The sequence below is a fragment of the Pongo abelii genome, chromosome 9 (assembly GCF_028885655.2).
Source record: "Pongo abelii isolate AG06213 chromosome 9, NHGRI_mPonAbe1-v2.0_pri, whole genome shotgun sequence".
NCBI classification, from domain to species: domain Eukaryota; kingdom Metazoa; phylum Chordata; class Mammalia; order Primates; family Hominidae; genus Pongo; species Pongo abelii.
Window position 1 is genome coordinate 20636900 of NC_071994.2, and position 18854 is coordinate 20655753.

General features: G+C 44.0%; 1 protein-coding gene across 15 annotated transcripts in view; it reads left to right on the plus strand.

Annotated features, from left to right (window-relative positions):
* AMBRA1 (autophagy and beclin 1 regulator 1) overlaps positions 1 to 18854 on the plus strand; it is a 201555-nt gene that overhangs the window by 90793 nt on the left and 91908 nt on the right. For all 15 annotated transcript variants that reach the window (XM_054524385.1, XM_024255435.2, XM_024255436.3 and 12 more), the window contains 2 exons: positions 11252 to 11332; positions 11753 to 11853. In XM_054524385.1, coding sequence (XP_054380360.1) covers positions 11252 to 11332; positions 11753 to 11853 — 182 coding nt within the window. The remainder of the gene's footprint in view (positions 1 to 11251; positions 11333 to 11752; positions 11854 to 18854) is intronic.

An 18854-nucleotide genomic window follows, 5' to 3' on the forward strand; every position in this document is an offset into this window, starting at 1 on the left:
CAGCTACTCAGGAGGCTGAGGCAGAAGAATCGCTTGAACCTGGGAGGCGGAGATTGCAGTCAGCCAGAGTCATGTCACTGCACTCAAGCCTGTGTGACAGAGCGAGATTCCATCTCAAAAAAAAAAAAAAAGAAAAGAAAGGAAATAAGGCCGTAGTGCTATTGATAGTGATTCCACTTATGAATCTGGGCAAAGTAAATTGAAACCTTCTGGAAAGGATTTGTGATTCTAGTTGCCATTAAGAGTTTTGGCAATTCATGGGAAGAAGGAGAAATATCAACATGATACAGAAGTTTGGAAAAAGTTGATTCCAACTTTCATGGATGACTTTCAGAGATTCAAGACTGTAGTGAAGGAAGTAACTGCAGATGTGGTAGAAATAGCAAGATAATGAGAATTAGAAGTGGAGCCTGGAGATGTGACTGAATTATTGCAGTCTCATGATAAAACTTGGCGTGGTGGCTCACGCCTGTAATCCCAGCACTTTGGGAGGCCGAGGCAGGCGGATCATTTGAGGTCAGGAGTTTGAGACCAGCCTGGCCAACATGGTGAAACGCTGTCTCTACTAAAAATACAAAAACTAGTTGGGTGTGGTGGCAGGCACCTGTAATCTCAGCTACTTGGGAGGCTGAGGCAGGAGAATCGCTTGAACCTGGGAGGTGGAGGTTGCAGGAAGCCAATATGGTGCCACTGCACTCCAGCCTGGGTGATTGAGTGAGACTCTGTCTCAAAAAAAAAAAAACAAAACCTGAGTGAGGCCAGGTGTGGTGGCTCACACCTGTAATCCCAGAAATTTAGGAGGCTGAGGTGGGAGGATTGCTTGAGTCCAAGATTTCAAGACCAGCCTGGGCAACGTGGTGAAACCCTGTCTCTACCAAAAAAAAAATACAAAAATTAGCCGGGCACGGTGGTGCATGCCTGTATTGCCAGCTACTGAGGCTGAGGTAGGAGAACCACTTGAGCCTGGGAGGTTGAGGCTACAGTGAGCCGAGATTGCGCCACTGCCTGGGTGACAGAGCAAGACCTTATCTTTAAAAAAAAAAAAAAAAAAGGCTGGGCCCGGTGGCTCACGCCTGTAATCCCAGCACTTTGGGAGGCTGAGGCGGAGGGGATCACCTGAGGTCTGGAGTTCGAGACTAGCCTGACCAACATGGAGAAACCCCGTCTCTACTAAACATACAAAATGAGCCAGGAGAGGTGGCGCATGCCTGTAATCCCAGCTACTCGGGAGGCTGAGGCAGGAGAGTCGCTTGAAATCGGGAGGTGGAGGTTGCAGTGAGCTGAGATCGCACCATTGCACTCCAACCTGGGCTAGGCAATGAGCGAAACTCCGTCTCAAGAAAAAAAAAAAAAAAAAAAGACCACCAAAAGATAAAATCTTCAGTGGATGAGGAGTTATTTCTCATAGATGAGCAAAGAAGGTGGTTTCTTTTTAAAATTATTTAAAAATTTTTATTCTCAGCATAGACACCTTGAGGAAGTAGTTTTTTAAAGATGTAATCTATTTGTGGTGAGACTGCTATAAACATAGTTAAAATGTCAACAAAGGATTTAGAATATTCCATAAACTTAGTTGATAAAGGGCTTGAGAAAATTAGCTCCGATTTTGAAAGCAGTTGTGCTGTGGTTAAAACACTATCACACAGCATCACATGCTGCAAAGAAATCTTTTATGAAAGGAAGAGTCAACCAATGCAGCAAAACTTCATTGTTGTCTTATTTTCAGAAATTGCCACAGCCACTCCAGCCTTCAGCAACCACCACTCTGATCAGTCAGCAGTCATCAACATTGAGGCAGAACCCTCTACCATCAAAAATGTTACAACTCAGTGAAGGCTCAGATGATCCTTAGCATTTTTTTTAGCAATAAAGTATTTTTAATTAAGGTATGCGCATTGTTTTTTAAGACATAATGCTGTTACATATCCAGTAGTCTATAGTATAGTGTAAACATAGCTTTTATATGCACTAGGAAACCAAAATTTCATGTGGCTTGCTTTATTGCACTATTTGCCTTAAATTGTGGTGGTCTGGAACCACACCTGCAATATCTTCAAGGTATGCCTGTGTGCAAAACTGTCTACTTGTATGACAGTAATTTCCAGGAGCGAGAGATGGGTTCTGGTTCCTTAGTTTGGAATGATATATTCTGGAAATACCATATGCATATGTACACAAGAGTTTCATGCAACGAGAGATTCTCCTTTTATGGTTCCCTTGCTAAATAATCTTCTGGCAAATAAGTCATTAAAAGGTCTTCTTGGTGTATGATGTGGCTGAGGAAAGTTCTGAAGGCTGTTACTCAGCTCTGCCATCTGATTGGGTGTGGCTTAGGGGAAGTTGCTTGCCTTTCGTTCACAACTTTATTTTTTTTTTTGAGACAGGGTTTCGCTCTGTTGCCCAGGCTGGAGAGCAGTGGTGTGATGCCTTGAACTCTTGGGCTCAAGGGATCCTCCTGCCTCAGCCTCCTGAGTAGCTGAGACTATGGGCATGGACCACCATGCCCAGCTAATTTTTTTTTTGTGGGGGTAGAGACAGGGTCTTACTGTGTATGCTGATCTCGAGCTCCTGAGCTCAAGCGATCCTCCTGCCTTCGCTTCCCAAAGTGCTGGGATTACAGGCATGAGCCACCACATCTGGCCCACAATTTAATATTCTTCATCTGCCCTTTTGATATAACTTAAAAAGCCTAGTTGAGTCATGGCAAAGAAGATATGTTAGAAACTAGAGAATACCATTCTTATCAGGTGATAGACCTGATGACTCATGTATTTCAAGTTCTCCTGACTAGAATTCTAGCCACCTGTCCTTGATAGTACTTCTTCCTGCTCTCTTCTGAGCCGGGAATTTCTAGGACTTCTGTAGGAATCAGTGACTACCCTCTAATAACAAATATGTAACTTGTACCCAAGGAAGAGGGGGTAACTTTTGGCAAGTAAAATCATCAGAGAGGGATAGGGTATTATCTGCTTCATTTTGAAATGGAGTTCCCTTTGTCTTTTCCTTTGTCTTATGAGCCACAGACTCTAATATTAGGCGTGCAAGAGAAACGCTGAGGAAACACACTGTAAAGTTACTCTCTTTATAGGTTGGAACCTGCTTAAAGCAGTTAGGAATCAGCCAGCCATCTACATTTATTGAGTGGTGGTATTATACAAAATTAGTTCTTAATGTGGAACAAGACAAAAACTTCTCCACCTGCAGTCCCAGCTACTCAAGAGGCTGAGGCAGGAGAACTGCTTGAACCTGGGAGGTGGAGATTGCAGTGAGCCGAGATTATGCCACTGCTCTCCAGCCTGTGCAGTTTTTTATTTTCATAAAAGATTAAAAAAAAAAGAAAGAAAGAAAATGACCTGGAGAGAGACAAAAACCTCTCTTATTTTCCAGATAATTTTTGTAGTGGTCGAATGTCTTTACAGAATGGCTTAGAGAAGAGCTGTAAGTCTTAAAATAGGGTCTTTCTTTAGGTATACTTAGGAGAAAGGCAAGTACAGTAATTCCTCTTTGGAAACTGTAACTTAAGCGAAACTACTATAATGAAACCAATTTTACCATAGGCTAATTGATATGAACAAGAGTTAAGTTCCTGTGACATATTTCTGGCTACAAAAACGTCACCAAGCATCTAAAACACCCAAAACACTTCTTATATTGAACATTGAAATAAATGTGAGCTGTATGTACATCTAAGAAAGATTAATAGAAATATAATTATTTGATTTTTGGTGAATCAGTGAGTGACAGTGGTCAATGTGGGGTGAGGTAAATCAAGGAATAGATGTTTGCAAAGTGAAAATTGTGAGGAATACATCCATGTTTTAACTACATAGTAGTTAAAACATAAACAGGAACAAATATGGTGAGTGCCCTGAGACTTAGTACTGCATCATTATTGTTGTGCATCTGTATGATTATTGTATGCCTTACATATTTTTACATTATTTTGTATTCATTTATTTATTTTCCAACCTGCTTATTCCCATTCTGGCTCACAGGTGGCTGGAGCCTATCCTGGCAGCTCAGGGTACACGGGGAGAACCTGCCCTGGACAGGATGCCATTCCGTCACAGGGTGCACTCACGCACACACCCACACTCACTCAGACTAAGGTAGTCTAGGCATGCCAGTTCCTCTAATGTGCACATCTTTGGGATGTGAGAGGAAACTGGAATGCCCAGAGAAAACCCACACAGACATGGGGAAGTGTGCAAACTCAGACAGTGGCCATGGCCAGGAATTGATTTTTTTCCCTCATCAACATTATACAAAACAACATTGAATGAAACAACATTATTTGAGTACCAACTGTAAATGCATGGTCATAGAAACATGAAACAGCATGGAATATTTGGGGAATTGCTTTGTTGATAGGTGTGGCCAGACTGTAAAGTTAAAGATGTGTGGCACATGAGCACCTGGAATGGAGCTAGATCTTTGACTTGCATGCCTTGCAAAGGAGATGAACTTTATCCCATAGGGAAGAGGGAGTCATTGAAGCGTTTTAAGTTATGGAATAGCATCAAGTTTTACTAAGTATCTAAAAAGATAGACTGTAATAAGTTACCACTAAAATACTAGGAGAGCATTGTATAAAGGGAGAGAGTATTTGGGGAGAGATGAGAAAGCTTCATGGATTTGAGCTGGGTATTACAGACTGCATAGAACTGTGAGAGAGGAATTGATATGGATGATGGGTATAGCGAGGAGATTCTAGATAAAGGGAGTAGCTTAAGCAAAAACGTAGAGACAGGAGATTTACAGGGCTTATTCAGGGACCCAGAATAGATCTGTGGCTAGAGCTATGGAGTGTTTGTGATATGAGAGAGATATCAGAAAGCCCTGAACTCTGGATGGCCTGGAATGCCTGGCTGAGAAGTTTGGACTTTGTCTCAGGCCAGCCATCATCCAATATGTATTTTAGGCAGCTAACTCTGATAGCATTGGTTAAGGTGACCTAAAGTGACAAGTGTACTGATGCAGAAGAACCAGTTAGAAAGCAGTGGGCATAGTACAGGTGAAGATATCTGAGGGTTGCATTGGAAGTATTGATTGTCTGAGGGCTTGATGTTTTCTAAGTGTGGAGCCTGTTTGTGAATGTTTTAGGGGAATAAGCTTCCTGAAAGCACAGCCATCTTACTTTTCTTGTCTAAAAAAAAGTGCTATCTAAGTCCTTTTTTACTCTTACTGGATCCAGTTTTGAACTAAATTTATAAATTAGCAATCACCGCTTCTTAGAACAGCAGTGACTGGCATTGAGATCGCTTGTCAATGCCTGCTGGCCCCACAGCCTGACAGCTATTGTCTAGGGAATAGTCCTGGGTTCTAGTCTTGGCTGAGGCTGTGATTTATTATCTGATCTTGAGCAGGCCCCTTTCCCATCCTAGTCCTCAGTATCTGATGTGTAAAATGAGATTAGATAACCTCGGATTCTTGTAGCTTTAAGCTTCTTGGATCTTTGTTGGAGTTAACTATCTAGAAAAATTTCCCATCAGCCGGGGGCGGTGGCTCACGCCTGTAATCCCAGTACTTTGGAGGCCGAGGCAGATGGATCACAAGGTCAGAAGTTCAAGACTAGCCTGGCCACGATGGTGAAACCCCGTCTGTCTAAAAATATAAAAATTAGCTGGGCGTGGTGGTGGGCGCCTGTAAACCCAGCTACTCAGGAGGCTGAGGCAGAGAATTGCTTGAACCCAGGAGGCGGAGGTTGCAGTAAACTGAGATTGCACCACTACACTCCAGCCTGGGTAACAGAGTGAGACTCCATCTCAAAAAAAAGAAAAAAAAGAAAAATTTCCCCTGTAGTAGGCAGAAGTACAATAATGAACAGTCTCAGAAAAGTAAGGGGCCTTCCTGAGGATTAAGAATAGACTATATGGTACCTGTCGAGCCTCAATGTATTTGTAAAATACATACTTTACCTGAATTCTAGCTCTTACTGAGGACTTTGATTTATTGCTTAAAAATGTGTAATATTGCTTAGCAACTTTAGAATTAATACTTTAGGATTCTAGAATTAGAATTACTGGGCAAGTAAAATACATATGAATATTTGTTAAGAGGAATGCAGAAGAAGAGAAAGAAAATGGAGCACGTCTGGATTGTGCTTGGGCTTAGAATGGGAAAATACAGCAGGAAAGAATTACGCAGTGGGGGTTTGGGGGAGGAAGACATAACCCTTAGATTTATATGCTTATTTTTTAACATAAAATGCACAATAGGAATGTGGATTTGCATAATGTAGGCAGATGAAATTAAAAGGTAACATAAGGGAGGAGAGGAATTTGTAAATGGTAATTATCTCTTGTATTACCATTCCTTGGAGAAAAATGAAGGCTCTGTAGTTCCAGGAGACCTATGCTATTAGCTATTCCCTATGAATGATATCAGCTGGGGCTGTGCCTGCCTTCCAGAAATCAAAGCCCTTGCATATGTGCACAGTCATTGAAAGTAGAGACTGGGGCCTCAGTTTCTAACCAACAGCACTCCAGTAAGGAAAGGAGTTGACCAAGATCACTGTGCTCTCCAGGGACAGGAATACCAACTAGGCCTTCTGTTGTCTGGAGATTGAGTAGAAACAGAGCAGCATAGGGAAACAAAAAATTTTTTAATAGTCTAATTGTCAGCAAAGTCAACTGTATACTGTCAAGAGGACAGTGGCCTTTTGAGCTTTTTACTGCAAGAGCTTCATTTATAAAGGCCCAAGTCAGAGCCATTTGTCACTGAGGAGCAATGACAACCTGACTGTCTGGTCAGGACTCAGACAGCAGTCTGTAGGTGCATTTTTCATTCCTTCAAATTACAGCCTCTCTCTGAGGCAATTAATCCTAGACATTTAGCAAAAGAGCTGCTGCTGTGTTTCTCCCTTGTTCTGGAAATACATCTTCTTGTATTCAGCACTTATTTTGGATACTTGATTGTTTGAAGGGTGTTTTTTTCTGGTAAAATCTTTGAAAAGAAAGTATTTTCCCCCTACTCCTTCCCAAATACCCCTCTGAGAGTTAATCAGAGATGCACAGAGTTCAACAACTGGGAAAGCCATTAATAACCCAGCCAGCTTCTATCCTGCTGGCTCAAAGTCAGCTTCTGGCTGTTGGAATTGATGAGGGTTTCTCTGGTGTTTCCCTGAAAAGTATTCCTCCTGTGTTGGAGGAGCAATACCAACATATTTGTGTACTCTGTTCTTCACACTTTTAAGTCACTACCCTTGGAAAGGGTGTTGGCTATGTTGTTAGAGCCCAGTATTTAGCACCCTTCACTGTTCCTAAACTGTCTGGGTCTGCCTTTCTCTCACTTTTCATCTGGCAAATATCTTCCAATTCACTCATATTCAGTCTCTGCCTGCCTGACCAAATTTGTCTCCTTCTATCTCATAGAGCCTTGGCTTGATGTCGACCTTGTATCAGCACAGAAGTGAGTGGCAGATTTCTGTGTAGTTTTCTAAATATATCATTATTTTAAGTACTTTTAATTATTGTGCTCTTCTGTTGGAACTTATCCCTCTCCCTTCAGTTCTTCCCCTAAATATCCCATGCATTGAAATTTCTTTTCCCACCTCAACCCATTATCTCTGAATCTTCCCCTCTTTCTGAACTATAGAATCTAGAGAGTCATCAGTTAACCGTTTCTGCCTTTAGTTATTTGGAGCTGTGCCTTTGGTCCAGGATTTCTGTGTACCAATACTAAAACTGATGGCCTTTTCCCCTCTTCTTGTTGAACTTGTCCTTTTGTAGTATATTTTGACCTTTGCCACCTTACCCATTCCAGTATTCAAGGTTTTACCTGCTCAGTAAATGTTTGAGCTGGTTTGGTTATAGGCTATTTTATCCTAGAGGTCTGTGGGTTCTTTTCTCCCATAGGCAGCATCTCATATTGTGTTTATTATGTTTCACATTTTCCTGGTCATGCTGGGTCCTCTCCTGTCATTTCTCCTTCAGAGTTCTCAACACTTGGAATTTGAAATCTTCTCTGCCTTGTATTGAGATGACATTTAGCTCCTGTTTCTCCATTCTTAGCCAAGATGTTAAATAAACTGAGGACCAGCATGAGCACCTCCCCTTACTTAACGTGTTGCCTCTTTTATGATGCCTCGTGTATCCTTCAGTCTGAGACTGCGTGTATTTGAGTCAGCTGATCTCATTCTTGTTTTCCTCTATATATCCTCCAGTAATCTCTAAACACTATAAAGCCATTATCTCTGACCATACTTTGCACCCTCTCTTTTCCATCAGTTTTTAAAAATGTTGGTAAAATACACATAACATAAAATTTATCATCTTAACCCCTTCCCTTTATTTTTTTATTTTATTTTATTTATTTATTTATTTTTGAGACAGAGTCTCCCTCTGTCACCCAGGCTGGAATGCAGTGGTGCACTCTCGGCTCACTGCAACCTCCGCCTCCCGGTTCAAGCGATTCCTGTGTCTTAACCTCCCAAGTAGCTGAGATCACAGGCACTCGCCATCACGTCTGGCTAATTTTTGTATTTTTAGTAGAGATGAGGTTTCACCACGTTGACCAGGCTGGTCTCGAACTTCTAACTTCAAGTGATCCGCCCGCCTCAGCCTCCCAAAGTGCTGGGATTACAGGCGTAAGGCACCACACCCAGCCCCCTTCCCTTTTTTAAAAAATGAAGGGATAAACTGAATCAGAAAGAAATTATTTTTAGGTTTTAATGGCAACAAAAAGATGCTTGTGACCTACGTTGTACGGGCCCACATTTTCTCCAGCCCTGGGGTTTACCCCTTTTTCTCTGTTGTCTTCTTGTGTTCTTTCACCAAGCTCTGTGTTACCTTTGGGCACTGGCAACTGCTCAGTACTGTCCAGTGCACTGGCTTCTCCTTCCCTGCTCTTCAGCCCTTCTAACGAGAGATAGATTCGTGTTTGTTGTCCAGAAGGAGGTGAATCTTTGGATCTTGCGGGAGCAAATTGTCAGCTCTGTAATGTGATTCTGGGAAGGCCAGCTCTCTCTCATGGGTGTGGAATAATTGGATTTGCCCCATGATGCTTCTTTTCTAGCTTTATTTTCTATTTTTTATTTTATTTTATTTTATTTGAGACGGAATTTTACTCTTGTCGCCCAGGCTGGAGTGCAAAGGCACAATCTCAACTCACTGCAACCTCCACCTCCCGGGTTCAAGCGATTCTCCTGCCTCAGCCTCCGAACAGCTGAGATTACAGGATGCAACACCATGCCTGGCTAATTTTTTGTGTGTTTTTTTTTTTTTTTTTAGTAGAGACAGGGTTTCACCATGTTGGCTAGGCTGGTCTTGAACTCCTGACCCTAGGTGATCCTCCCACCTCAGCCTCCCAGAGTGTTGGGATTACAGGTGTGAGCCACTGTGCCCGGCCTGCTCTCTGTCTTTTTTAAAGAGATGAGAGTCTCTTGTTACCCAGGCTGACCTTGAACTCCTGGACTCAAGCAATCCTCCCACCTCAGCCTCCCAGGTAACTGAGACTACAGATGCACACCACTGTGCCCAGCTAGTTTTTTATCTTTTTGAGGCTTAGAGGCCTCCACCCTTTCCCCCACTTAGGATCCTTTTTAACTTCAAAATATTTTCTAACTCCTCTTATGATAATTAGTTGTACTTTGTTCAGTACTAATTGATAAGTGAAATATACAATAATGAAAAGCTATCATGAATTCAATTGTACTTTTAAATGAATTAGTAATTTATCACAACAGTAGTATATTTGAAAAATAATAGTACGCTTAATTTGGAAACTGTCTTATTTGTTTGGTATTCAGCTACTCCTCTGTGTACATGTATAATTTGTGGGCTCCCCAGTAACTGCAGTCTGCTGGTCAGGAACTCCTGATTCCATTATTCTCTTTAACCCCCCTTTTACATTCCATATAGTCTTATCTCTTTCTCCTTGCCCCTCCTTTCATCTGCAGAGTTTCAGGTCAAAGGAGTAAGATATGTTAAGGAACACAGTGTACGCTTTCTCTTTTGGGAAAATAAAAACCAAATACTTTCAATGGATCAGCTTCCAATATCTCTGGTATTGGTTTGTCATTTAATGCTCGGCAGCCAATTCTACCAAGATATAAAAACCATCATAGACTTTTATTTCTGGCTTGTGAAGTTCCCAGTGGTCCACTTAAAAGCCAAGTGTTGCCTTAACTTCAGTTTCAGGGCCAGTTTGAAGATTATCTCATTGATTTGAAGATAATCCAAAGGGAGAATTCAGAAAATATCCCAAATCAAGCTCTCAAAGGTTCATTTATTTTGTGGAGTTGGTTAAGCCGCTAATTAACTGCTCTGTCCAGCCAGTGCCCTTTGGCTTATTATTCCTTTGATGTACTGGAAACTAAAACATGTGAAGCTCCTTTCCTCTTCTCTTGTAGGAAGCAGTGAAGTGTAGTGGAAAGATCTAGGACTTCAAAGTCCAATCTTCCTTGAATCCTGCCTTAACCACTTACTAGTTATGTGACCTTGGTATTTACCTCTCTGGTCTTTAGTCCGCTTCTCTGTAAAATAGTGATAATACTTCGTGGCCTACCTAGAGGAATTAAATGGGATAACATATCAATAACCTTTGTATTGGAACCTAGCAGATACTTAATAAATGGCAGTTATTACTATTGCATGGACTGTTAACAGTCCATAAAGAAAACACCCAGACTTTGTATTCAAATGACCTAACATAGGATTACATTTTCTAATATTCTTCACCATTGACAGTCCGTAAAAGAAGGTACTGTCTTTTTCTTGTGCATTTTTTTTTTCTTTTACCTATCACTGATTTTTCCACATGGAAGACCTAAACAGATTTCATTTGAAGATAACCATTTGCCAAATGAAATTGGTGGGGGAATTTTTCTTCCTTTAAGACCTCCTCCCACAGCAGGCATCTGGATAACAAGTAAAACGATAAATAATGTAAGACAACCCCCCAAGACACATTTTTCTTGCATCTTTCAATATAGAAAAAGTTTATATATATCCATTCCAAATCCTAAGATCTAAATGTGGCTTCAGTTTGAGACGCTAAGGGACCACATTAACTCACGAAAAATCCTCCTCCTTCCTGAGCTGTTGGTAAATGCTCATAAATCTCTTAGTTGAGGTTCTCCAGAAATATGTTTTATTAATATGCCACCTAATTAGTGAGCAGCCAGATGACTAATTTCTGTGGGGTCCTCTTCTAAGTGTAAGAATGTCATTTTGGGGATGTTTCCTTTTTGGGCTGTTGGGTGATTCTTCCTTAGTGACTCTCTTATGTGTAGTCTTTTTATTTTTTTCAGGGACAATGGTGACAGATCCAGGCACCGAGCTCCACGCAATGCCCGGATGTCTGCACCTTCGCTTGGGCGCTTTGTTCCAAGGTAAGAACCGAGTTGCTAGCAACAGAGGGAGCCTTCCTTAGAGCCTAGGATTTAGTTTTAAACCTACTTTCTGGTCTTTGAATTGTCCATATCTGGCATTGTTTCTTAGTGGGCCCACAGCCCAGCCCTGCTGTCTAAACTCGTGACGGATGATGGTTAGCCACATTCAAAAGAGATGAAAAAGTGGTGCTGGGAGTATCCTGTTTAAGAACAGAAGTGTTGGGGGAACTTTAGAATGAAGGGCAGAAAAAGATAGATACAAATCTGCGGAAGGACCAATCTTGGGAGATTTTATTCCTTTCTGGGCATCTGTGGATTCAGTGGGTCCCTTAGCCCAGATTTTTCAGTGTAGGTAGTTAGTATCTCTTTTGTTTCGTGGTAGTCTTTAGTCAGCTTTTCACATGTGATTCTTTCTTGTAGGCGTTTCTTGTTGCCTGAGTACTTGCCTTATGCTGGGATTTTTCATGAACGTGGACAGCCTGGCTTGGCTACTCACTCTTCTGTTAACAGGGTCCTGGCAGGTAAGGAAGTGTTTCTTTGGCTTTTGAAAATGTGAAGGGGCAAGGAGCCAGATAAAGCTTCTCCCTCCTTTACCTATGTTGATGTGATGGTGTCTTGGCATCTGTCTGAAAATTCTATTTTGGGGTCCTGGTTTGATATTCAGTTCCTTACTTCAAGGCAGGAAATGGCAAGGTTGAAGAAAAATGTTTCTCTTACCCTATTCCCACTTTTCCCAGACCTTTTTTTTTCTTTTAAATTATTTGTTTAAACCATTTGTTTCTTAATCCAGCAATTAAATTCTAGCTATGCTTTTAATTGAATGATAAAGGTGCTGTGTTTATGTTTTGGTTGGTGAGATACTCATGAGCCAGATCCTGTGATTTAATTAGGAGCTTAGTGCACACCTCTTCACTCCTTTGGTACTGCCAGCATGTGGAATTTCCAGGCAGTGTGGAATCTTCCGAGGAAGGAGAAGAGGGAGACACCCTTGGAGCTGGCTCAGAAATCTCCACAGAACAGAAAATGGGCTAGGCAAGCCCCACTGAAGCAGTTTTATTGTTTATTTACTTATTTATTTTTGAGACAGTGTCTCACCCTGTCACCCAGGCTGGAGTGCAGTGGCACGATCTTGGCTCACTGCAATCTCCACCTCCCGGGTTCAAGCAATTCTCCTGCCTCACCCTCCCGAGTAGCTAGGACTACAGGTGCCCGCCACCACACCTGGCTAATTTTTTGTATTTTTAGTAGACATGGGGTTTCAACATGTTAGCCAGGATAATCTCAATCTCCTGACCTCATGATCTGCCTGCCTCAGCCTCCCGAAGTGCCAGGATTACAGGCGTGAGCCACTGTGCCTGGCCAGCAGTTTTATGATGGTTGAATAGCTTAGTGACAGATGTTTTTGGGCTGTGAGGCATGACGTGACTGTGTTCTGAGACGTGGTGTGTGCTATTGCTTCTGGTCAGTCTCTAGAGAAGGAAATAAAGCAGAATTCCATTTTTATATGTGGCAAAGGTTGTTTCCCCGTCACAGTCTTTCCTCACCTCCCTCCCACCTCCACTGCCGACTTATAAATTTATGAATGCAAATGCATAAAAGGTATAAAAATCAAGCCACATTTAGAGGTATCTTTAATAAACGTCTTTATTAAAAGTTTTAAAATGACATTCTGTTTTGGAGAATCTGGGCCATGTGATGGTTAAAGGTAGGGAGGGATCTATTGAGGCAGTGGCACTGTCTGACTGTGAGAATGTTACAAGCTTTATCTTATGATTTCTAACCAAGCTGCTGTGACAGCGTCAAGGCCATGGGATCTGGCCTTTCCTAAATAGTATGTTTGATCCAACATCAATGCTTAGAAATTCCAGAAACCTCAGTGGTTTCTCTGTCAGACACCAGGACTTCATAGGCTCTGGCCTGGCAGGAGAGCAGACTACACCACAGTCTCCTGACAGCCTCATCTGAGGAGGCTCTGGTCCTAGTTGTAAAGCAGATGCTGTGGCCCGTGCCTCTCCTTGCCTGGCACTTCTGTGTGGCTTAACCGAAGGCACGTTAAAGCTTTTCACTGGCAGATAATAACTTGCTGCCAGGCAATACTCCAGAGCTCTTCTCCACCCTTCTTTGTTCCAGACATCTGCCTCCACCGCCCCATACAGCACCTCCTGCTTCTCTACTGCCGGCAGATCTCTGTTTCCTTGGCATTTAGCTTTGGGGGAACAGCTGTATGTTGTTTTTTTCTGCCTTGCCTCCAAGACCTCCTTACCTCAATTTCCTGTTTCCTACTTTATGCCTAGTGGTCTGACCCCAAATGGCCTAATTACATTTATGGATACCTTTGAATGTAGGGGCTGTGTTCCAGTGGGCAGCTGTTTACAGATGTGAAATCTGAGAAAATCTATCAAAGGTTGCAGAATGCCATTAGGAGAAGGAACTCTAGACTCCCTAGAACCTCACTCTTGAGTTAGATTAGCAGATGGTTTCCATTCACCATTAAACTAGTTTCTACCAATTTTTCAAAATACATGTTACAGAGTGTTTATTTATCATTCGTTGATATTTTGATGTCCCTCCAGATTCTATTGGCAGTTGTATCATTTGTTTTCTTCTCTTGAGAAAATTCCAATAATAATAATACAGCAACAAAAGCCTAACATTTATTGAGCGCTTGCTATATACTAGGGAGTGTTTTAAGTGCTTTACACATATTTCGTTTCTGTCTTGCAGTAATCATATGAGATAGGTGCGATTACCTAATTAACAGTGGAGGAAACTGAATCCCAGAGGGCTAACTTGCCCAGAGTGATGCAGCTAAGAAGTAGAAGAATAGAGCCAGTGGTCTCTAAACCACCTTCCCGATCTGCCTCCTCGTAGTTGTTTTAAAGGACAAAACGTTAAAATGTCATTCTTTTTCTTAGGACTTTATAAGAGGGAGAGAGCTCCCAGGGAACTTCAGTGTTTCTCTTGTTTGTTTTAATTATTCTATTTAAATGGTTCCTAGACATAGGTTTTTATGATCCAGTGGTGCTTGCTGAGGAAAATCTTATTATGTAACCGCCCTTTTCCTGAGCCTTCTTGCCCTCCTGGATACAGATGTTTTGCTTTTTATTAAACTTACTTGTGATCATGTAATTGAGCTGCTATAATAATAGCTTTCAGAGTGAAAGAGCAATTGACCTTTTAGCAGTAAGCACTCCCAATTTTCCTGGAAAGGCACTTTGTCTTGTATGATTGGAATGAGATTGTAATGGTCCCAGAACAATTACAGTTAGCAGACATTTGTTCTACAGCTGTCATATGCCAGGCAGTGTTCTAGGTTACCAGAGTGAATAAGACAGACTATGATCCCTGCCTTCCTGTAGCTCCAAGTCTAGGTGGTTAGCCATGACTGTCTTACTCCAAACATAAGTGGAACTTTTGCATGGTGAATGGCTTTTTGCAGGGATGAAGCTTGGAAATTTGGCAGACCTGGAGGGACAAAGCAGACACACACCTGCAGTTTTAGGGGGTGTGACCAGTACTGTAGTGCCAAATGAGTCTTCAGTGGACCCTAAGCAAAGCCATTCAGAATCATCAACAAAAATGGGCTTGTGGAAAATCAAGATCTGTTCTACTTCCTCCCACAAGAGACTGAAAGCAATAATAGAAAACAGAAGCTACTATAGAAAAGTGTTATAAGGTGAAGAGTAAGTTATTGCAAAAAGAATTTTAAAAATATTAAAAAATAAAAAACAGAGAAAAGTGTTTTGATAGTCTATTATTCATCTCTTCTCCCTTATCTTGGTGCCTTCACCTGCAATTCTGTAGGTTCCTGGTAGCCTCCAATTGGTCATCAACCCAGGCCTTTCCCCATCATCATCAGCAACACAAATTCTAGACCCGTACTTAAAGAGCCGTAAATACATTTAAAGCTATTGCCGCTCTACCAGGTAAAATTGTGGGAGAACATACAAAAGTCTGAGGAGCTCCCCCTGCTGACATTGTAGCAGACCACTAGTTCTGTGTAGTCATAGCAACTGAAATGATGGAAATGAAGCTATTGAGTGCCTACCGTGGACCAGATACTGTCTTTCCCACGTTGTCTCTTTTCATCTTTGCAACAACCCTGTGAGGTAGGTGGTAGCATTTCCATTCTGTAGGGAAGAAAACTGAGGCTCAGAAAGTTATGTCACTTGCCCAATATCACTGTGAGAGGCTGACCTGGAACTTTAAACCGGGTCTTCCTGACTCTTTAGAAGAGTTCTGTTCTGTCGTCTGTGCCATGTTTTGTTTGAGTTCAAGTAGGGAATATCTGCCAAAAGGTTCTTCAGCTTATAATATTTTTCTGCATGTTTGAGGCCTCATAAAAGTGAAATAAGAAGCTTGGCATTTGACAGCTTCCCGGTAATTACTGGAAGAACAAAAAACTTCTGAGGAATAGGGGCCTGGGTAATGTAGGGTATTAGTTGTCTGTCCTGCATAATCTTTTTGACTTTCATCCTAATGAGCATCTGCTCCTAGCAGATGTGGACCTGATATACTTAATTTACTATTTTGATTAAAATCAATGGGAAGTGTCAGGGTTTTCTTGCTCCTAGCCACAGGTCATTAGGGCCTGGTCCAGTGTCTTGAGCAAGAGATGGCTTTGTGCCCAGTTATTCTAATTTCTCTTATGACTTCTTCTTCTTCTTCTTCTTTTTAAATATAAAAAAGAAAAACTGGCCAGGCGCGGTGGCTCACGCCTGTAATCCCAGCACTTTGGGAGGCCGAGGCAGGTGGATCACGAGGTCAGGAGATTGAAACCATCCTGGCTAACGTGGTGAAACCTCATCTCTACTAAAAATACAAAAAATTAGCCAGGCATGTAGGTGGGAATTGAACAATGAGAACACATGGACACAGGAAGGGGAACATCACACACCGGGGCCTGTTGTGGGGTGGAGAGAGTGGGGGAGGGATAGCATTAGGAGGTATACCTAATGTTAAATGATGAGTTAATGGGTGTAGCACACCAACATGGCACATGTATACATATGTAACAAACCTGCACGCTGTGCACATGTACCCTAAAACTTAAAGTGTAGTAAAAAAAAAATTAACTGGGCATGGTTGCGGGCGCCTGTAGTCCCAGCTACTCTGGAGGCTGAGGCAGGAGAATGGCGTGAACCCGGGAGGTGGAGCTTGCAGTGAGCCAAGATCTCGCCACCGCACTTGGGCGACAGAGCGAGACTCCGTCTCAAAAAAAAGCAAAAAACAAGAAAACCTTTTTACTGAACAGTGTCACTTCTCAGTACGACTTCTTTGACCTTTTACTTTTTTGGGAGTGTGTTGTTGAATTTTCCCATATTTTGAATTTCCCAAATTTCCTTCTGTTGTTCTCTTATTTAATTTGATCATGGTCTGAGAACATACTTTGTGTGATTTTATTCATTTTAATTTTATTGGAACTTGTTTTATGGCTTAGTATATAGGCTCTTCTAGAGAGTGTTACCCATGTGCTTGAGAAGAATGTGTATTCTGCAGTTATTTAGTGTAGTGTCCTGTAGATGCCAGTTAAATCTACTTGGTCGATATTATTGTTCCAGCTTTGTTTATCCTTGCTGATTTTCTATCTAGTTTGTGTGTTATTGAGAGTGGGTATTGAAATCTCTATTATTATTGAATTGTGGATTTTTCCCTTCAATTTTGTTTTTTTTTTTTTTTTTTTTAATTTATGAAGTATTTATTGATCATTCTTGGGTGTTTCTCGGAGAGGGGGATATGGGAGGGTCATAGGATAATAGTGGAGAGAAGGTCAGGAGATAAACACATGAACAAAGGTCTCTCGTTTTCCTAGGCAGAGGACCCTGCGGCCTTCTGCAGTGTTTGTGCCCCTGGGTACTTGAGATTAGGGAGTGGTGATGACTCTTAAAGAGCATGCTGCCTTCAAGCATCTGTTTAACAAAGCACATCTTGCACCGCCCTTAATCCATTTAACCCTGAGTTGACACAGCATATGTTTCAGAGAGCATGGGGCTGGGGGAAAGGCCATAGATCAACAGCATCTCAAGGCAGAAGAATTTCTCCTAGTCGGAACAAAATGGAGTCTCCTATGCCCACCCCTTTCTACACAGACACAGCAACAATCTGATCTCTCCTTCCTTTCCCCACACTTCCCCCCCCCCTTCCTTTCAACAAAACCGCCATCGTCCTCATGGCCCGCTCCCGATGGTCGCTGTCTCTTCGGAGCTGTTGGGTACACCTCCCAGACAGGGCAGCCGGGCAGAGGCGCTCCTCACCTCCCAGACAGGGCGGCCGGGCAGAGGCGCTCCTCGCTTCCCAGACGGGGCCGCCCGGGCAGAGGCGCTCCTCGCTTCCCAGACGGGGCCGCCCGGGCAGAGGCGCTCCTCACTTCCCAGATGGGCCGCCCAGGCAGAGGCGCTCCTCACTTCCTCCCAGACCGGGTGGCAGCCGGGCAGAGGCGCTCCTCACCTCCCAGACGGGGCGGCCGGGCAGAGGCGCTCCTCACTTCCCAGACGGGGCGGCCGAGCAGAGGCGCTCCTCACTTCCCAGAGGGGGCGGCCGGGCAGAGGCGCTCCTCACTTCCCAGACCGGGCGGCCGGGCAGAGGCGCTCCTCACTTCCCAGACGGGGCGGCCGGGCAGAGACGCTCCTCACTTCCTCCCAGACCGGGTGGCGGCCAGGCAGAGGCGCTCCTCACCTCCCAGACAGGGCGGCCGGGCAGAGGCGCTCCTCAATTCCCAGACTGGGCGGCCGGGCAGAGGCGCTCCTCACTTCCCAGACGGTGTGGCCAGGCAGAGGCACTCCTCACCTCCCAGACGGGGCGGCCGGGCAGAGGCGCTCCTCACTTCCCATACTGGGTGGCAGCCGGGCAGAGGCGCTCCTCACTTCCTCCCAGACGGGGTGGCGGCCGGGCAGAGGCACTCCTCACCTCCCAGACAGGGCGGCCGGGCAGAGGTGCTCCTCATCTCCCAGACGGGGCAGCCGGGCAGAGGTGCTCCTCACTTCCTCCCAGACGGGGTGACGGCCGGGCAGAGGCACTCCTCACCTCCCAGACGGGGCGGCCGGGCAGAGGCGCTCCTCACCTCCCAGACGGAGTGGCCGGGCAGAGGCGCTCCTCACTTCCCATATGGGGTGGCGGCCGGGCAGAGGCGCTCCTCACTTCCCAGATGGGGCAGCCGGGCAGAGGCGCTCCTCACTTCCTCCCAGACGGGGTGGTGGCCAGGCAGAGGCGCTCCTCACCTCCCAGACGGGGCGGCCGGGCAGAGGTGCTCCTCATCTCCCAGATGGGGCAGCCGGGCATAGGTGCTCCTCACTTCCTGCCAGACAGGGTGGCAGCCGGGCAAAGGCACTCCTCACCTCCCAGACGGGGCAGCCGGGCAGAGGCGCTGCTCACTTCCTCCCAGACGGGGTGACGGCCAGGCAGAGACGCTCCTCACTTCCCAGACGGGGTGGCCGGGCAGAGGCGCTCCTCACTTCCCAGACGGGGTGGCCAGGCAGAGGCACTCCTCACCTCCCAGACGGGGCGGCCGGGCAGAGGCGCTCCT